General features: G+C 46.5%; 1 protein-coding gene across 1 annotated transcript in view; it reads right to left on the bottom strand.

Moving 5' to 3' along the window:
* Positions 1 to 1280: 1280 nt before the first annotated feature.
* The window catches only part of trabd2a (TraB domain containing 2A), a 74714-nt gene continuing 57062 nt past the window's right edge, over positions 1281 to 18932 (bottom strand). Inside the window, exons 5-7 of the mRNA XM_084114941.1 lie at positions 8025 to 8115; positions 6536 to 6739; positions 1281 to 2119 (exon numbers count right to left, since the gene is read on the bottom strand). Coding sequence (XP_083971067.1) covers positions 1936 to 2119; positions 6536 to 6739; positions 8025 to 8115 — 479 coding nt within the window. The 3' untranslated portion in view covers positions 1281 to 1935. The remainder of the gene's footprint in view (positions 2120 to 6535; positions 6740 to 8024; positions 8116 to 18932) is intronic.

Genomic DNA, 18932 nt, shown 5'->3' on the forward strand with positions numbered 1-18932 from the left:
ATGCCCTGTTACTTTATCCTCTACAGTAAAAGACCTGGGTGTTATATTAGACCGCAACTTGTCTTTCGAAAATCATATTTCATATGTTACAAAAACAGCCTTTTTCCACCTTAGAAACATTGCTAAGCTACGTAACATGCTATCAGTTTCTGATGCAGAAAAGTTAGTTTATGCATTCATGACCTCGAGACTAGATTACTGTAATGCTTTATTAGCTGGTTGTCCTGCATCCTCAATAAACAAGCTACAGTTAGTCCAAAATGCAGCCGCTAGAGTTCTTACTAGGTCAAGAAAATATGATCATATAACACATATTTTATCATCATTACATTGGTTACCTATAAAGTTCTGTATTAATTACAAGGTATTGCTACTGACTTATAAAGCCCTAAACGGCTTAGCTCCAGTCTATTTAACGGAGCTTCTATCGCCCTATAATCCATCGCGCTCTTTAAGATCACTAAATTCGAGGCTTTTGGTCATACCTAGGATATCCAGATCCACCAAAGGAGGGAGAGCATTTTCACATTTAGCTCCAAAACTCTGGAATAGTCTTCCTGATACTGTTCGTAGCTCATACTCGCTCTCCCAGTTTAAAACTAGATTAAAGACGCATCTCTTCAGCCAGGCATTCATATAATACTTTTAATCTTACAGTTAAATCCGACCTCTAGTTCATAAACGCCAGAGGAGAACTGGCCCCCGACTGAGCCTGGGTTCTGCCAAGGTTTTTTTTCTCCATTAGGTCACCTGATGGAGTTTTCCGGTTCCTTGCCACTGTTGCCTTTGGCTTGCTCAGTTGGGGATATTTGGGGATATTTAATTTAATTAATCAATCAACAATACTATTGATCAGCATTACCAAACGTGGACGTTTTCCACTAGAAACAAACATTGATGTATTATTTTTATTTAATACTGTGAAGCTGCTTTGATACAATCTGTATTGTGAAAAGCGCTATATAAATAAACTTGACTTGACATTGTTATTGTTCTTGATGTGAATGGGCCTTTACCCCCCCCCACCCCCACCCCCCCACACACCAGTAAATGATCATTCAGATATTCATCTAACTGTACTCTGTTTGTATTTGACGTGCTTTAGATGCTCTCGCAGCACAAACTACGTTTGATAGTTATTGTTAGTGAAAGATGATTCACAAAAACATCTTTCACACATTTCAGACGCTATGAAGAACATCCAGACGTTCTGCCATGACCGAAACATGACCGGTGTGAGGGTTTCTCTCTGTAAAACATCTATTCATCTTCATCTGGAGGACCTTCAGCTAGATAAATACTTTATTTGTAAGATCATAGACAAACACATCACTGTAACGTCACATATCAGGAATATGATGTGTCAAAACAAACACATTTAGAGCAACTAAAACTATCTATTCAATAAATTAAATGAATAATTTCTATGTCATACACAAATTTAAACAATCATCAATGCTTGACGTTGACGGATAGAAAAGACAGAAATGCAACAGGCCTGATTCATGAAACTCACGTATGCACAAACGCTACTAAATCTGCTCATATAAACTGTGTCACTGAACCGAAGGACATTATCTGTGATTTCTACGATTTTACCAAAGCTTTACAGAGATTCGCTCTGCTGCTGTTTCATGATTAAGGCCAGTTAAGCTGTTAGTAGCGGATGTACTCACACAAATATAATGACAACTATATATATATATATAAGTACACAAACAGAAAACGCTTTATTAAAAACTCTAAATTACATCTATGATACATCTGATATTTACATGGAAATGATTCTTCTGGAAGTGTTTAGTTTTCAGATTCCTGCATTAGTCCAGAATGAACCAGGAAGTGTTTCAGGATCAGTGTGTGTGTTCCAGGATCAGTGTGTGTGTTCCAGGATCAGTGTGTGTGTTCCAGGATCAGTGTGTGTGACTCCAGACATTATAAGAGCAGGCGTATGAGAATCTGAACGCTCAGAGCCATGAGGGCGGGGCTTGTCCACGAGGAGGAGGAGCCTGAGAACGTCCTGTCGTGATTGGCTCTGCCGTGCTCCTGTGGGTGTGTCTGCACAGTGATGTAACCGTTGATGATGCGGACCAGAGGGGGCGGAGCCTCGGCCGTCACACTGAGAGAGACAGAGAGAGAGAGACAGAGAGAGAGACAGAGAGGGAGAGAGAGACAGAGAGGGGGAGAGAGAGAGGAAGAGACAGAGAGAGAGAGACAGAGAGGGAGAGAGAGAGAGACAGAGAGAGAGAGACAGAGAGGGGGAGAGAGAGAGAGAAACAGAGAGGGAGAGAGAGACAGAGAGAGAGAGACAGAGAGGGGGAGAGAGAGAGGGAGAGACAGAGAGAGAGAGACAGAGAGGGAGAGAGAGAGAGAGGGAGAGAGAGAGATCAGGGTTATGATGGAATGAACTGATGAACCGCAGAAAAGTGTCCAAAATATACTGCAAAAATTATGCGTCAGTCTCTTGTTTTCCAGTACAACTATCTAAAACATTATTAAATTCCTATGCTTAAAACGAGAACAAATATGGGTTTAGAAAAATAAACTCAATTAAAAGTGAAAACAAGAGTATTTTTCTGACTCTAGTTATAAAGTCAGAATTGTGAGAAATAAACTCGTAATTATCTTTTAAAATGTCTTATTCTGTGGCAGAAACAAGCTTCCATAGATATTTGTTGTTGTTTTAATCATAAACTCACTTAATTATGATACATTTTTCATTAAACAAGTCTTAATATCTTCAGTCATTGCTTCTTCTCCAGTAAATGTGTCTTGATTTAAGAATATTTAGATATTAGTGAGAACGAGTCAGAAACACTGAGGAAGAGCGTGATGTTTGCAGTGCTTGAGCCTTCATCATCATAATCCTCTAATAATTCATTAATCTATTTTATAACGTTTGGCAAATATCTCATTCTGGACAAGGAAATGTTCTGGAATTGGTTCTGGACCAAAACGTGACTCTGCTAAAACATCAGAGGTGTGTGTGTGTGTGTGTGTGTGTGTGTGTGTGTTCAGGAGAAGTCACATGTGGTTTCGCTCAGACACGAGTGTGTGTAGAGTCTTCAGTCACGTGACCGGCCGAAATCTGCGCGTTTATGAAATATGAATCCGCGCTAAACGCCCGTCTCTTCCGTGAAGGAGGGAAAATAAATGGAGGTTTAGAGTCTGTCAGAACTCAGGAGGCGGGAAACATAAATAAAGTTTCATTCACGTCCTCCATCTGTGTCAACACTCGAACATCTCTGTGTGTGTGTGTGCGTGTGTGTGTGTGTCAGTTAGAGGGATCTGTGTGTGTGTGTGTGTGTGTGTGTGTGTCAGTTAGAGGGATGTGTGTGTGTGTGTGTGTGTCAGTTAGAGGGATGTGTGTGTGTGTGTGTTAGTTAGAGGGATGTGTGTGTGTGTGTGTGTGTGTGTGTGTGTGTCAGTTAGAGGGATCTGTGTGTGTGTGTGTGTGTGTATGTTAGAGTGATGTGTGTGTGTGTGTGTCAGTTAGAGGGATGTGTGTGTGTGTGTGTGTGTCAGTTAGAGGGATCTGTGTGTGTGTGTGTGTGTGTGTGTGTCAGTTAGAGGGATGTGTGTGTGTGTGTGTGTGTGTGTGTCAGTTAGAGGGATGTGTGTGTGTGTGTGTGTGTCAGTTAGAGGGATGTGTGTGTGTGTGTTAGTTAGAGGGATGTGTGTGTGTGTGTGTGTGTGTCAGTTAGAGGGATCTGTGTGTGTGTGTGTGTGTGTGTATGTTAGAGTGATGTGTGTGTGTGTGTGTGTGTGTGTGTGTGTGTCAGTTAGAGGGATGTGTGTGTGTGTGTGTCAGTTAAAGGGATGTGTGTGTGTGTGTGTGTGTGTTAGTTAGAGGGATGTGTGTGTGTGTGTGTGTGTGTGTGTGTCAGTTAGAGGGATGTGTGTGTGTGTGTGTGTTAGTTAGAGGGATGTGTGTGTGTGTGTGTGTCAGTTAGAGGGATGTGTGTGTGTGTGTGTCAGTTAGAGGGATGTGTGTGTGTGTGTGTGTGTGTGTGTTAGTTAGAGGGGTGTGTGTGTGTGTGTGTGTCAGAGGGATGTGTGTGTGTGTGTGTGTGTGTGTGTGTGTCAGTTAGAGGGATGTGTGTGTGTGTGTGTGTGTGTGTCAGTTAGAGGGATCTGTGTGTGTGTGTGTGTGTGTGTCAGTTAGAGGGATCTGTGCGTGTGTGTGTGTCCGTGTGCGTGTGTGTGTGTGTGTGAGGTGTGTGTGTGTGTGTATGAGGTGTGTGTGTGTGTGTGTATGAGGTGTGTGTGTGTGTATGAGGTGTGTGTGTGTGTGTGTGTGTGTGTGTGTGAGCTCTGCATCTCAGGCGTGTGCCAGGGCCCGTTTCCCTCCACAGGTCAGGATAAATGAAGTCTATATGCAGGACCTTCTGTTTGTTTTGAGCGTCTGGATCTGAACCGCCACTCGCCACGCTTTCATAAACTGTTTATTAAAGAAATATTTTTGTTCCTCAGGATTGCGTCGGCGACTGTAGACATAAATTCAAGCAGATTTCCAGAACACGGCTCAGGCTCGGCAGAGAACATGTCGTCTGATGTAAAGAATCTGTTAGACGCTGCAAAACTGTGACACTGATCCATGAAACACTGAGTAACTCAAACACACTCGAGTTTCTGTTATTCAGGGAACAGGACCAGTTCATATCGCTGACTGACTCACACCAGACAGAACATTCCCATTACTCAGATAAAATACACATTTACTGTGATTTCAGATAGTGGATAAAGTTGAAGCACTTAAAACTAAATCTAACTAAAACTACAACTTAATACAAACTATATAAACTTTTTATTTTTTTAAGAAAAAGGAGACACTTCACCATAAGGTTCCATTAGTTTACATGAAGAATACTGCATTTATTAATCTTAGTTAATGTTCATTTAGAAATGTACTAATACATTACAATCAAAACTTGTTAATATTATTAAATGAACCTGAACTAACATTTACTAACAATGAACTGTTATTTTTATTAGCTGACCTTAACAAACATTAATTAATACGGTAACAAATGCGTTAATGCATGAACTAACACGAGCGTGCCTTTACTGTAGTGTCGCCACAATATGAAATAAAAATGACAAAAGCACAACTTTAATGAAAAAATAAAATAATCTAATGAAAAAATAATCTCATTCAAAATATAATATATAAACCATTAAAACATTTTCATTACTTGAAATAAACAAGAACTGAAATAAAATAAAATATAAAATATAATTGAATTAAGTCTTATTTAACTTAAGTACTAAAATAACTAAATAAATGAACTAAAAACTGTATACTCATATTTCAAAAAACAACAAAAACTAGAAGAATCTATTGCGCTCTATATTGACAAACATATTTTTCCCTTTTTCCTCGTGTGTGAGTGTGTGTATATGTGTGTGTGTGTGTGTGTGTGTGTGTGTGTATGTAGAGCTCAGGGAATATGGAGAACGAGCAAGAAGAGCAACAACAAAAACTAACAATTACAAAAACAACATAATTTACTAAAACTTTAAAATAAAATAAAAATATAAAAATAAAATCTAATTCAAAATATATATTAAAAAAAGACAACTATAACTTAAATTAATTTAAAATATTAACAAAATATCTCAGTAGTCTGAAAACTTTGTATGCGTTGTTTCGTATTGGTCATTCGGTGGCTCTGGACTGGCAGAACTCTCGGAACGCCCGATAGACGGATGCGGAAAACACAGAAAATCAAACCCGAATGTTTTAATGACGGATGAAAGTTTCAGAGGCAGTGGACGAGAACTGGACGAGAACTGGACGAGAACTGGACGAGAACTGGACCAGAACTGGACCAGAACTGGACGAGAACTGGACCAGAACTGGACGAGAACTGGACCAGAACTGGACGAGAACTGGACCAGAACTGGACGAGAACTGGACGAGAACTGGACCAGAACTGGACGAGAACTGGACGAGAACTGGACGAGAACTGGACCAGAACTGGACGAGAACTGGACCAGAACTGGACCAGAACTGGACGAGAACTGGACCAGAACTGGACGAGAACTGGACGAGAACTGGACCAGAACTGGACGAGAACTGGACGAGAACTGGACCAGAACTGGACCAGAACTGGACCAGAACTGGACGAGAACTGGACGAGAACTGGACGAGAACTGGACCAGAACTGGACGAGAACTGGACGAGAACTGGACCAGAACTGGACGAGAACTGGACGAGAACTGGACCAGAACTGGACGAGAACTGGACGAGAACTGGACGAGAACTGGACCAGAACTGGACGAGAACTGGACCAGAATTTTGGACTCAGTGTGCAAACCTTAATTCTCCGGCTCTGGTCGTGTGCCATGTTGCAGAGCGACACACACTGCTAACTCTACTAGCGTGATCTGTGTGTGATGTGTGTGTGATGTGTGTGTGTGATGTGTGTGATCTGTGTGTCTCACCTGTGTAATCTGTGTGTGATGTGTGTGTGATGTGTGTGTCTCACCTGTGTGATCTGTGTGTGATGTGTGTGTGATGTGTGTGTCTCACCTGTCCTCCATCCGCACCCAGAGGTCGTTGAACTGCCGGTGGCTCTGCTTCTGCTTCTTCTGCTTGTTCCTGCGCTTCTTCTTCAGCTTGTGCTCCACCTTCTCCATCAGCTCCAGCCTCTCCATCAGCAGCTCCTCGTCCTCCTGAAGACTCTCGTGGAGGAATGGCTCCAGCTCCACCTCTCCTGCCCTCCAGCTGGACCTCCTGCACACACACACGCACACACACACACATGTATATTAGATATTAGAAACACTCTTTAGGTTAGAGAGTCCTGTTACACTGAACATGCTCTGGTGCTCGAAGGTCAATTTTGACCGAAAAATGTTACATTTAGAATTTCTTTCTTTCTTCATCGGAATGGTTCGAAACTTGGTAAAGGTTTTGGCTCTTGCTGTGTGAACACACACAATAATCATGGCCATGACTGGAACAGGTTTAATGGTCCTGATAACAATAGCCACACTTGAGCTCCTCGCGGTCAGAAATGACGCATTGGAAATGAATGAGAGACGAGTTTCCTCTAGTGGAAGCGTTTGGTACTGCAGCCGAACAACATCTCACTGAAAGATCCGTTTTGGAGATATCAACCTCACATCTGAACACAACTTGTTTAGATTTATGCCTGTGATTTTCTCACAGTTTTAGAGTAAAACATGTTTTTGAAAATATTTATTTCATATAAAACTTGCATTTTTCAAAATTTCTTAATAATAATCAAGTACCATAAAATCCCCTAAAAATACTAAATATTAAATAAAAAACATTATCAAACTAAAATATAGTACACTAATAATAAAATCGTTTTTGACCGACACGTGAAGAGCACCAGAGGTTTAATATGCTCTTTTAAGAGGAATATGATTGGCTGGTTAGTAAGATAATAAAATATGGACTTTAAAGATCTAAATGAACTTGTGAAGGTGATCATTGAGTAAGAGTGCAGGAGTTCATCTTGACATCTGTTGAAGAACTGGACCTGGATATACATACATATATATACAGCTGAATTTGAATTTGTCTCATATTTGATGCAGTTTGCATTATTGATTCTGTTATTTTCCTGTTTATAATTGTGAAGCTGCTGTGAAACGATCTGGACTGTATAAAGCGCTGTAGAAATAACTCCAGATGCAGACACACATCGATTACAGTTGTTCTGCACGTCTGCTCCTGCTCACCAACTGTTAAAGCATTGCAGGAATGTATTATAAACGCTCCGATGCAAACGAGCGGCCGAGCCGAAACTGCACATTTATATAATGGAACTTTCCGGACCTCGTTTCCAGTGTCTCCTTCAATCTGCCAATCCATTCATTTCACAAAGCCAGTGTGTGTGAGAGAGAGTGTGTGTGTGTGTGTGTGTGTGTGTGTGTTTGTGTATGTGTATGGGAGTGTGTGTGTGTGAGTGTGGGAGTGTGTGTGTGTGCATGTGTGTGTGTGTGTCTGTGTGTGAGAGTGTGTGTGAGTGTGTGTGTGTTTGTGTTACCTGCGGAGCGGCTGTCCAGCTGGTGTGTGTTCCACCTCATAACCTTCACGCCGTAGAACGTCAATCACTGTGTTGTTTCCCAGAAAATGACCTGCAACACAAACACTCAACCATCAGTTTCTCTCTCTCACACACACACACACACACACACACACACACACACACACACACACACACACACACATACAGTGAAAGGTTGCCTGTACTGATATAATATTTCTGTACTGATATTTCCTGCCTGTCAGGTTACAGGAAGAGTGTGTTGAAGAGTGTGTTGAAGAGTGTGTTGAGTGTGTTAAAGAGTGTGTTGTGTTGTGAGGGTTTATGATGGTTCTATATGCAAGATTCCACTTTATTTATAAAGCTCATTAAAACAACAGTGTTGAACACAGTGCTGTACAATATGCTTAAAGAATAAAACAATAAGAGTATTTTTTTTAAAAATAACAAAAGTTAAAAAAAAATCTACAAAAACCATTTGTGAAAAATCCTAAAAACCTGCGGCAACAATTCCTTGTCAGTCATACAGGATAATCTGTGATCTGCCCTCGCTCTGGAGCGTCTGTGATCTGCTCTCGCTCTGGAGCGTCTGTGATCTGCCCTCGCTCTGGAGCGTCTGTGATCTGGAGCGTCTGTGATCTGCTCTCGCTCTGGAGCGTCTGTGATCTGCCCTCGCTCTGGAGCGTCTGTGATCTGCCCTCGCTCTGAAGCGTCTGTGATCTGCCCTCGCTCTGGAGCGTCTGTGATCTGCTCTCGCTCTGAAGCGTCTGTGATCTGCCCTCGCTCTGGAGCGTCTGTGATCTGGAGCGTCTGTGATCTGCTCTCGCTCTGGAGCGTCTGTGATCTGCCCTCGCTCTGAAGCGTCTGTGATCTGCCCTCGCTCTGGAGCGTCTGTGATCTGCTCTCGCTCTGGAGCGTCTGTGATCTGCCCTCGCTCTGGAGCGTCTGTGATCTGCCCTCGCTCTGGAGCGTCTGTGATCTGCCCTCGCTCTGGAGCGTCTGTGATCTGCTCTCGCTCTGGAGCGTCTGTGATCTGCCCTCGCTCTGGAGCGTCTGTGATCTGGAGCGTCTGTGATCTGCTCTCGCTCTGGAGCGTCTGTGATCTGCCCTCGCTCTGAAGCGTCTGTGATCTGCCCTCGCTCTGGAGCGTCTGTGATCTGCCCTCGCTCTGGAGCGTCTGTGATCTGCCCTCGCTCTGGAGCGTCTGTGATCTGCCCTCGCTCTGGAGCGTCTGTGATCTGCCCTCGCTCTGGAGCGTCTGTGATCTGCTCTCGCTCTGGAGCGTCTGTGATCTGCCCTCGCTCTGGAGCGTCTGTGATCTGGAGCGTCTGTGATCTGCTCTCGCTCTGGAGCGTCTGTGATCTGCTCTCACTCTGAAGCGTCTGTGATCTGGAGCGTCTGTGATCTGGAGCGTCTGTGATCTGGAGCGTCTGTGATCTGGAGCGTCTGTGATCTGGAGCGTCTGTGATCTGCTCTCGCTCTGGAGCGTCTGTGATCTGCTCTCGCTCTGGAGCGTCTGTGATCTGCCCTCGCTCTGGAGCGTCTGTGATCTGCCCTCGCTCTGGAGCGTCTGTGATCTGCCCTCGCTCTGGAGCGTCTGTGATCTGGAGCGTCTGTGATCTGCTCTCGCTCTGGAGCGTCTGTGATCTGCTCTCGCTCTGGAGCGTCTGTGATCTGCCCTCGCTCTGGAGCGTCTGTGATCTGCCCTCGCTCTGGAGCGTCTGTGATCTGCCCTCGCTCTGGAGCGTCTGTGATCTGGAGCGTCTGTGATCTGCCCTCGCTCTGGAGCGTCTGTGATCTGCCCTCGCTCTGGAGCGTCTGCAATCTGCCCTCGCTCTGGAGCGTCTGTGATCTGGAGCGTCTGTGATCTGCTCTCGCTCTGGAGCGTCTGTGATCTGCCCTCGCTCTGGAGCGTCTGCAATCTGCCCTCGCTCTGGAGCGTCTGTGATCTGGAGCGTCTGTGATCTGCCCTCGCTCTGGAGCGTCTGTGATCTGCCCTCGCTCTGGAGCGTCTGTGATCTGCTCTCGCTCTGGAGCGTCTGTGATCTGCCCTCGCTCTGGAGCGTCTGTGATCTGCCCTCGCTCTGGAGCGTCTGTTATCTGCCCTCGCTCTGGAGCGTCTGTGATCTGCCCTCGCTCTGGAGCGTCTGTGATCTGCCCTCGCTCTGAAGCGTCTGTGATCTGCCCTCGCTCTGGAGCGTCTGTGATCTGGAGCGTCTGTGATCTGCTCTCGCTCTGGAGCGTCTGTGATCTGCTCTCGCTCTGAAGCGTCTGTGATCTGCCCTCGCTCTGAAGCGTCTGTGATCTGGAGCGTCTGTGATCTGCCCTCGCTCTGGAGCGTCTGTGATCTGCCCTCGCTCTGGAGCGTCTGTGATCTGCCCTCGCTCTGGAGCGTCTGTGATCTGCCCTCGCTCTGGAGCGTCTGTGATCTGCCCTCGCTCTGGAGCGTCTGTGATCTGCCCTCGCTCTGGAGCGTCTGTGATCTGCCCTCGCTCTGGAGCGTCTGTGATCTGCTCTCGCTCTGGAGCGTCTGTGATCTGCTCTCGCTCTGAGAATACAGCGAGTTTCAGTCGTTTCATCGGGGAACATAAACACATGAATAACATTTTCTAAATCCTCACGGGCTAAAAAAGGCCTAATCTTAGAAATCACTGACTTCAGCTGAAGCGCCCGATCACCCTCACACACTCACAATAATCTTAATTCTGTCAGGTCCATTAAGTCAAGAACACACGGACAATAAAAATAATTTAAGAATTTTTATTGAATAGATTGCAAACAAGTTGATGTTCCTGAATTGAAATGTGGCGGTATGGCTCTGTTCAGGGAGTCCTCGACCTTTCATGAGCACCATGAAACAGCAGAGAGTCAGAGGACAGCAGCAGCATTAGGGAACGCAGTTTAGGACTGTGAGAGCTAAAATATCCCCCCAAACAAAACCACACCTGGCAATCCTCTGAGATACAGAGGATGATTTTATTTTAACAATTTATATGCTTAGTAATTACGAATATATGGATAATTTGCAATATGTTATAATCAGATGAGTCCTGACCACCCATGAGTTAGCAGAATCAAAACCCCCCAAAACAGAAATTGAGTGTCTCGAACGGTGTCGTCTGAGCCACCCTAATTTAGCAATTTATATTAAGGTAAAAATTATTAATTAATTACTGAAATGACTATTCAAGACCGCAATAGCTAAAACATGCTGTTACCTAGAATTATCTGTCTTTGAACTGTTTTGACGGTCTACAGTGTAAGCGCTATGAAGAGATGGCTAAGCCACCTTCTGAGAAACGAGCTAGATGAAGGAATTAAACAGCTTTTTACCAGCGTACAGATCAGCAGACGCGAGCAGCAAGCATGTATGAGCAACTGAATGTGCTTTAAATAGGGCGCCTTGTTTGAGCTTTGGCCATTGAGCAGCGAGGGGAGTTAACCAGCTAATGCAGCTCAGCTGGAGCAGATCAGCTGACGGGACAGTGTTGTTAGCAAACAGCATTAGCAGCGTCTTGACTACCTGGCCTGCCAGAACTGACGCTGACGCTCAATTTCAAAGGGAAACAAGATTATTTTTCTGACTCCATTGTCAGATATTAGTTCTTGTTTTAAGCACAAACTCACTTCATTATGATGCATTTTTCATTAAACAAGTCTTAATGTCTTCAGTCATTTTGCTTCTCCAGTAAATGTATCTTGATTTAAGAATGTTCAGATATTTGTGCTGGAAAACGAGACAGAAACACTGAGGAAGAACATCATGTTTTGCAGGGAAGTCTTCAGAGAACATGTTCATTACAGAAGCATTTCAGAGAAATTAATCTGCTGAATGAACCACATATTTAGCCTACAGGAGTAAAGTATGTGCTGATTTCATAATGTAAATGTGACTAAATAATGAACAGCTTTCAGTTGTTTTTGGATGTGGGCGGGGCTTGATTGTGTCTGTGGGGAATTGATTGATTGGATGGTTGGATGGTTGTGGTTTGCTATTGGCTGATCTAATGTGAGTGACAGGTTGCCCCGCCCACATCATCAGAGAAGAGAAGAGATGCTGCAAGAGGAACGCCTCGGTTACGACTGTAACCTCGGTTCCCTGAAGAGGGAACGAGCGTTGCGTCGAGTTTGACGCTATGGGAACGCTTTGCGTGATGACGTCTTGAAGCACATGTAAAATCAGTCCAATGGTGTGGCGGAACGTCAGAGGCGGGTGACGTCACGTACCAGGAAGCTATAAAAGCCGGCCCGAAACAGAAAACGAAAGCTTCGTAAAGTCTGAAGTCGTGTTGACAGGCATGAAGGAGATATGGCAAGGTGACGCAACGCTCGTTCCCTCTTCAGGGAACCGAGGTTACAGTCGTAACCGAGGCGTTCCCTTTCAAGGGAACTCGCGTTGCGTCGAGTTTGACGCTATGGGAACGTCTATACCAACGCCTCCATAGCTACAAATGTCTGTCCTGTGTGAAATCTGGTGAGCAGCACTAGGAAGACAAAACATGAGACCCTGGAGCAGAGTCTAGATCCAGAGAGTAGAACCTGACGAAAGTGTGCGGTGAGGACCAGCCTGCCGCATCACAAACGTCCTGTAACGAAACTCCTGATATAAGGGCCTTAGAGGCCGCCATACTCCTCGTAGAGTGCGACCGGACAGCCAAAGGAGAAGGCTGTCCAGCCGCCTCATAAGCAAGTGAGATAGTCTCAACCACCCACTGCTCATCCTTTGCTTAGACACTGGACCTCCCTTGTTAGGGGAGCAAATGTCACTTTTACGCCACAGGGCAGCTCTGTGGACATACGCGTCTAACGCCCGAACAGGGCAAAGCAAATTATTCGCCTCCTGGTCCGATTTCGAAAGGGAGGAGGACCTCCAAGTGCCACGAGGGAAACGAGATACCAAAGGGGTCTTTCCCCACAGACATTCCACCCAAAGGACTGTGGTAAGCACCTACGGCCGCCACATAAACCTTTAAAGTGGACGGGGTCAGACCTGCAGTGAACCGCTCTTGCAGGAACTCCAGAACTGTACCAATTGGGCAGTTGACTGGATCCAACCGACGGTCACTACACATAGAGGTGAATACTCTCCAGTTCAGGGCATAAAGTTTCCTCGTGGAGGGAGCTCTGGACTGTAGAATGGTCTCAACAACCTCAGTTGAGAGACCTGACTCTATGAGCTGGGCCCCCTCAGAGGCCAAGCCCACAGGTTCCACAGTTCTGGTCGGGGGTGAAAAATCGAGCCCCCTGCTTGGGACAGAAGGTCCCTCCTGACGGGTAGCTCCAGAGGAGGCCCGTCGAGGAGGGACACAAGATCGGGAAACCATACTCTGCCCGGCCAGCGCGGGGCTATAAGAAGCAGGCAAACCCGGTCCCTGCGAACTCTTTCCAGAACTCCCGGGAGCAGAGCAACTGGGGGAAAGGCGTACAGACGTAGCCTCGGCCACGTCTGTACCATAGCATCCAGTCCCAGAGGAGCTGGATGCGTGAGGGAGAACCAAAGTGGACAGTGAGACGTCTCTCGAGACGCAAACAGATCCACTTAAAATTTCCATATCAGCTCCACCACCTTGGGGGTGGAGCCACCATTCCCCGGGCCTCGGCCCCTGTCTCGACAGAGTGTCTGCTCCTATATTCTGGACCCCGGGGATGTAGGCTGCCTTGAGTGACAGCAACTTCCCCTGGGACCACAAGAGGATATGGCGTGCCAGCGCAGACCCCCTTGATATAGGCGACTACCGACGTGTTGTCCGTATGTACTACACATGGTGTCCCCTGAGACCTGTGATAAAGCTCCTCAGAGCCCGGAAGACAGCTAACATCTCTAGGCTATAGAATGCCAGGAACGATGATGGTCTTCCCACAGACCTTGAGATGAGCGACCCTCAGGATCGCTCCCCAACCCGTGAGGGAAGCATCCGTCGTTAGCAGTTTGCGACGACAAGGAGCTCCCAGCACTGGGCCCTGGGACAGGAACCAAGGTTTCTTCCACATAACCAAGGCACGTAGGCATCACCGCGTGACCTTGATTGTGCGAAATGGGTTGCCCCTCGGGGAAAAACCCTCTGGTCCTGAGCCACCACTGCAGGGGCCTCATGTGCAGCAGTCCAAAAGGTATCCCGTTGGAAGCTGCTGCCATGAGACCCAACAGTCTCTGGAACTGTTTGACAGTGAGTAGCTGGCCTAGCTTTACACTTCTCACAGCTGCCAGGATCGAAGCGTGGCGATGACAGGCGCGCCTGCATCGACACTGAATCCCAAACCACGCCTAAAAAAGTGGTCCTCTAAAATAGAGAAGCACACTCTTCTTGGCGTTCAGCCGTAAACCCAACTCTTTCATATGGGCGAGAACAACATCTCGATGTTGAACCGCCATCTAATGCGACTGAGCTAAAATCAACCAATCGTCGATGTAGTTCGTGATGCGAATACCCCGGAGGCGCAGAGGCGCCAGAGCTGCATCCACGCATTTGGTGAAAGTGCGGGGTGATAAAGCCAGGCCGAATGGAAGAACTCGATATTGGTATGCTTTGCCCCCGAAAGCAAACCTCAGGAACTTCCAATGACACGGACGGATGGAAATATGCGTCCTTGAGGTCTATCGTGACAAACCAGTCCTCGGACTAATCTGTGGCACGATTGTCTCAATGTTAACATTTTGAACTTGAGCTGCATGACAACTCGAAGACCTAAAATGGGACGCAATCCCCCGTCCTACTTTGGAACTATGAAGTACCGGCTGTAAAACCCGGTTTCCCTGTTGGAGGGAGGTACATATTCTATGGCCCCCTTCTCTAACAGAGTGTTTACTTCCTGTTCCATAACCAGAACCTGCTCGGGGCCCACCATTGTGGGCAGGACCCCCATAAACCGCGGTGGGCGTTACTAGAATTGTATCTAATACCCTTTTTCCACGGTCTGCAGGACCCAACGAGAAACATTTGACAGTAGCTTCCACGCTGTCAAAGATTCTACTAGAGGTACCAGTCTCTCGAGACTGGTTTCTGGATTTTGTTGCTGTTGAGTAGGGAACGACCAAACAGACTGCTGGCAGGGAACGACCAAACAGACTGCTCTAGCACCCTCCTCAGAGGGGGCGGGCATCCCGAGGCCACTACGTTTCCGGGTGGACCTTGAGATATGTGCTCGCCGGAGACCGCTGCGCCCTGTAACACCGGAGGCGGCAGGGTTGGCAGAACGGTCCCCTGAGGGCACCGAAGAGAGACGGCACCGTATTTTTCTCCTGCTGTTGAGCAGTCGGTTCGTCGCCCTGTAACGGCGCACCGGCAGGGAACGACCAAACAGACTGCTCTAGCACCCTCCTCAGAGGGGGCGGGCATCCCGAGGCCACTACGTTTCCGGGTGGACCTTGAGATATGTGCTCGCTGGAGACCGCTGCGCCCTGTAACGCCGGAGGCGGCAGGGTTGGCAGAACGGTCCCCTGAGGGCACCGAAGAGAGACGGGCACCGTGAAAAGAGGTGTTAACCGCTCTGCTTCGGGGGGACTACCCTCATTTGTCCTCAGCCCTCAGACATCAGGACTTTTTCCCAGCAGCCTTCTTGGCGGTAATAACGGTCCGCAGATCCGTTTTACCCCTCGAAGACTGCTGGGTTTGAGAGCGCCCTCCGTGTCCCCGAGATTTTTGTGGGGGAGCACGGGAGGAAACGCTCTGTTTCTGAGTGGCGCGGTGCTCAGCGCTCTTTTTAGAGGAGTGAGGCTGCTCCCGCTCAGCAGCCTCATAGAAAGAACGGCGGGGGAGAAGTTTCTGAAGTGCAGCTGCCTGTTTTGAAGCTTCTTGTGACTTCGCTACAGCACTATTAACTGCGTCTCCAAATAACCCTTGCGTGGATACTGGTGCATCTAAAAGAACATGTTTTTCTTTGTCCTTTATGTCACTTAAGTTGAGCCACAGATGCCTCTCAGTGGCCACCAGGGCTGCCATAGAGCGGCCGATGGATTTAGCCGTCTCCTTGGTGGCCCTGAGAGACAAATCCGTGGCTCTACGCAGTTCAGACACCGTATTAGCACTAATACCCCCGCCCTCCTCAAAATCACCCAATAACTCAGCCTGGTAAGCCTGCATTATGGACATTGTATGTAAACACGCTGCAGCTTGACCGGCGGCGGCATAAGCTTTATGAACCAGGGAAGAAGTAACTTTTACTGGCTTGGATGGAAGTGCAGGAGCCTTCAGAGAAGATGCCGTTGCTGGAGAGAGATAGCTCGCGAGCGTCTCTTCCACCTTCGGCATCTCCCCATAACCATGCTCTTTATAATTGTGAATGGATGAATAGTGTGATGTTTGTGCAGTATACACTCGATATGACACTGGTTTCGCCCACGATCTCGACACCTCGGTGTGGAGATCGGGGAAAAACGGCAGGCTCCTGCGCTGGGGCTGCGCACGAGATGGCAGGAAGCGTTCGTCGAGCTTACTTTTCGAACGAACGTCCTGCCTATCTTCTGGCCACTCAATAGACAGTCTGTCAACAGCTCTAGTAATGACATCGAGCAGTTCCTCAAACGCATGAGACTGAGGTGGCGAATCCTCAGACTCAGCTACAATACTCACAACATCCAACTCCTCAGAGCTGGATAGTTGCAGTACTGGTACCTCTATCGGGGGGAAAGAAACCGCAGCGCGTGCTTCCACACCCTGATAAGAGGCACTGGATCTATCAGACGGATGCTGAGATAAGGCAGAGCCCGTCTCAACATCCACTGATAAATCCATCTGTGAACCCCAGGTCTGAGATCGACGCCGTGCCTCGGCAGCGGCGGGACCCGAGCCCTGGGGAGCGTGGTCGGGATTGAACCGAGCCAAGCGGGATCGGAGCGTACGCAATGGAAGCGCACAGCAATGCACACAGTCACCACCCTCGAGTGCTGACTGGGCATGCTCCTCTCCCAAACAAACAACACAAAGAGTGTGTGTGTCACCTCCCGTTAAATAACGCGGGCAGGGATGGACACACACTCTAAACTGCTGCTCGCTCGCCATACTGAATATATATATATATGATATAGACAGACAACACCAAATATACAGACAGATTTCACACAGAGCGCAACTGAAGACTCAGAAAGCTTTCGTTTTCTGTTTCGGGCCGGCTTTTATAGCTTCCTGGTACGTGACGTCACCCGCCTCTGACGTTCCGCCACACCATTGGACTGATTTTACATGTGCTTCAAGACGTCATCACGCAAAGCGTTCCCATAGCGTCAAACTCGACGCAACGCGAGTTCCCTTGAAAGGGAACTTATTCTGATTAAACATTATTAACACAATAATGATTCAGAACCATGAACCATTCAGAATAAATTCCACAATATTCCACAAAAACAGGAATTGTCCGTTTTGATTTCATGGGCACGAGTTTCATCATTGTCAAGTCACCTTTATTTATACAGCGCTTTTTACAATACAGAGTGTTTCAAAGCAGCTTTACAGAGATAACAGGAAAATAATGCAACAAAGTTTGTTTCCAGAAGAAAATAGCGTCACAGTCCAGCTTAAGTTAGTTCAGTGATGGCTCATTTCTGTTGTGAAAAAGTTATTAATTTAGTTTATTTATATATATACTGTATAGCCGTGATGTCATCGTCCAGTGGCAACAACACAAACTCCATCAGTGACAGAATGGAGAAAAAACCCTTGAGAGAACCCAGACTCAGTCTCAGTTCTCCTCTGGCCAACGAACAGTGTATGATTATGATCCAGGCATTACAGGTCAGAGGTCAGATTGGATCAGAACATTCAGAATATTCTCCAGGTTGGAGATCGGAGTCGTCACACGGGTTGTAGGGAAACACACCCCTGAATGGCCGTATTGATCGGTGAGCGAGTTGTTGAGTCGCGTGTCGATGATGGACGGCTGAGATAAGCCTAAAACACCCTAAAAGCTTTTATTCAAAACTTCCTGAGCTCAGGCTTTTAGCGCTTGTTTTCTTAAGGGGCCGTTGGCTCTGCGTTATACTGAGCGCATTCATGCTGACACACACACATACACACACACACACGTCCTTTCAGAGTCCAGAAAGACGCCTGTGTCCTTCAGCCTTCACTCCAATTATTAGAGCAAATGCACGGCTTCTTTTCCATACGCCATCATATTTATATTAGAGAAGTTGAGCAGGAGCGGAGAGGTGCGTGCTGGGTAAATAAACGCGCCGGTGTGTGGAAATCTCCCTGAACACACACATCTGCTGATGAACACCGTGATTGACAACATTAACTACACTCTAAAAAATGCTGGGTTGTTTCAACCCAAATTTGGGTCAAATATGGACAAACAAGATTCGATTCTTTATTGTCACTACACTGCAAAAAATGATATTCTTACTTAGTATTTTTGCCTCGTTTCCAGTCCAAAATATCTAAAAATTCTTAGAATTCTTGGAAACGATAAAAATACTGAGTGAGAAATTGGGTTAAAACAGCCCAGCATTTTTTAGTGTGGTCTTAGGCCTCGTTTAATTAAGCAGAATATTAATATTAAGCAGATGCTGCTGTTTTCAATAAGAGAAATAAAGCAGTGATCCGTTTCATTCCCCCACAGAAACCTCAGAAACCGGAGAGGACGTTTCCAGCTAATGCTCGTCTCACGTCTCATTGGTCTTAGATTTATCCTCCGCTCAAGGGCAGATTATGGACTTACTAAACCACGGGCGTCATTTGTCTTCGTCCACAGACACGGATTTACATTTACATGTATTCATTCAGCAGACGCTTTAATGCAAAGAGAGGAACACAACAAGCGATTCATCTGGAATTAAACTCACTGAAGAACAAGAAGAGGAAGCGTATGATTACACATTATTACACACTCTATTACTATCATTAGCCTGTAACTATTATCTGATGCCATCAGTTAAGAAACCCCAAAACTCAGTAAAGGTGGTAATTATGT

This window comes from Abramis brama (assembly GCF_963993115.1).
Source record: "Abramis brama genome assembly, chromosome: 5".
In the NCBI taxonomy this organism is placed as follows: Eukaryota; Metazoa; Chordata; class Actinopteri; order Cypriniformes; family Leuciscidae; genus Abramis; species Abramis brama.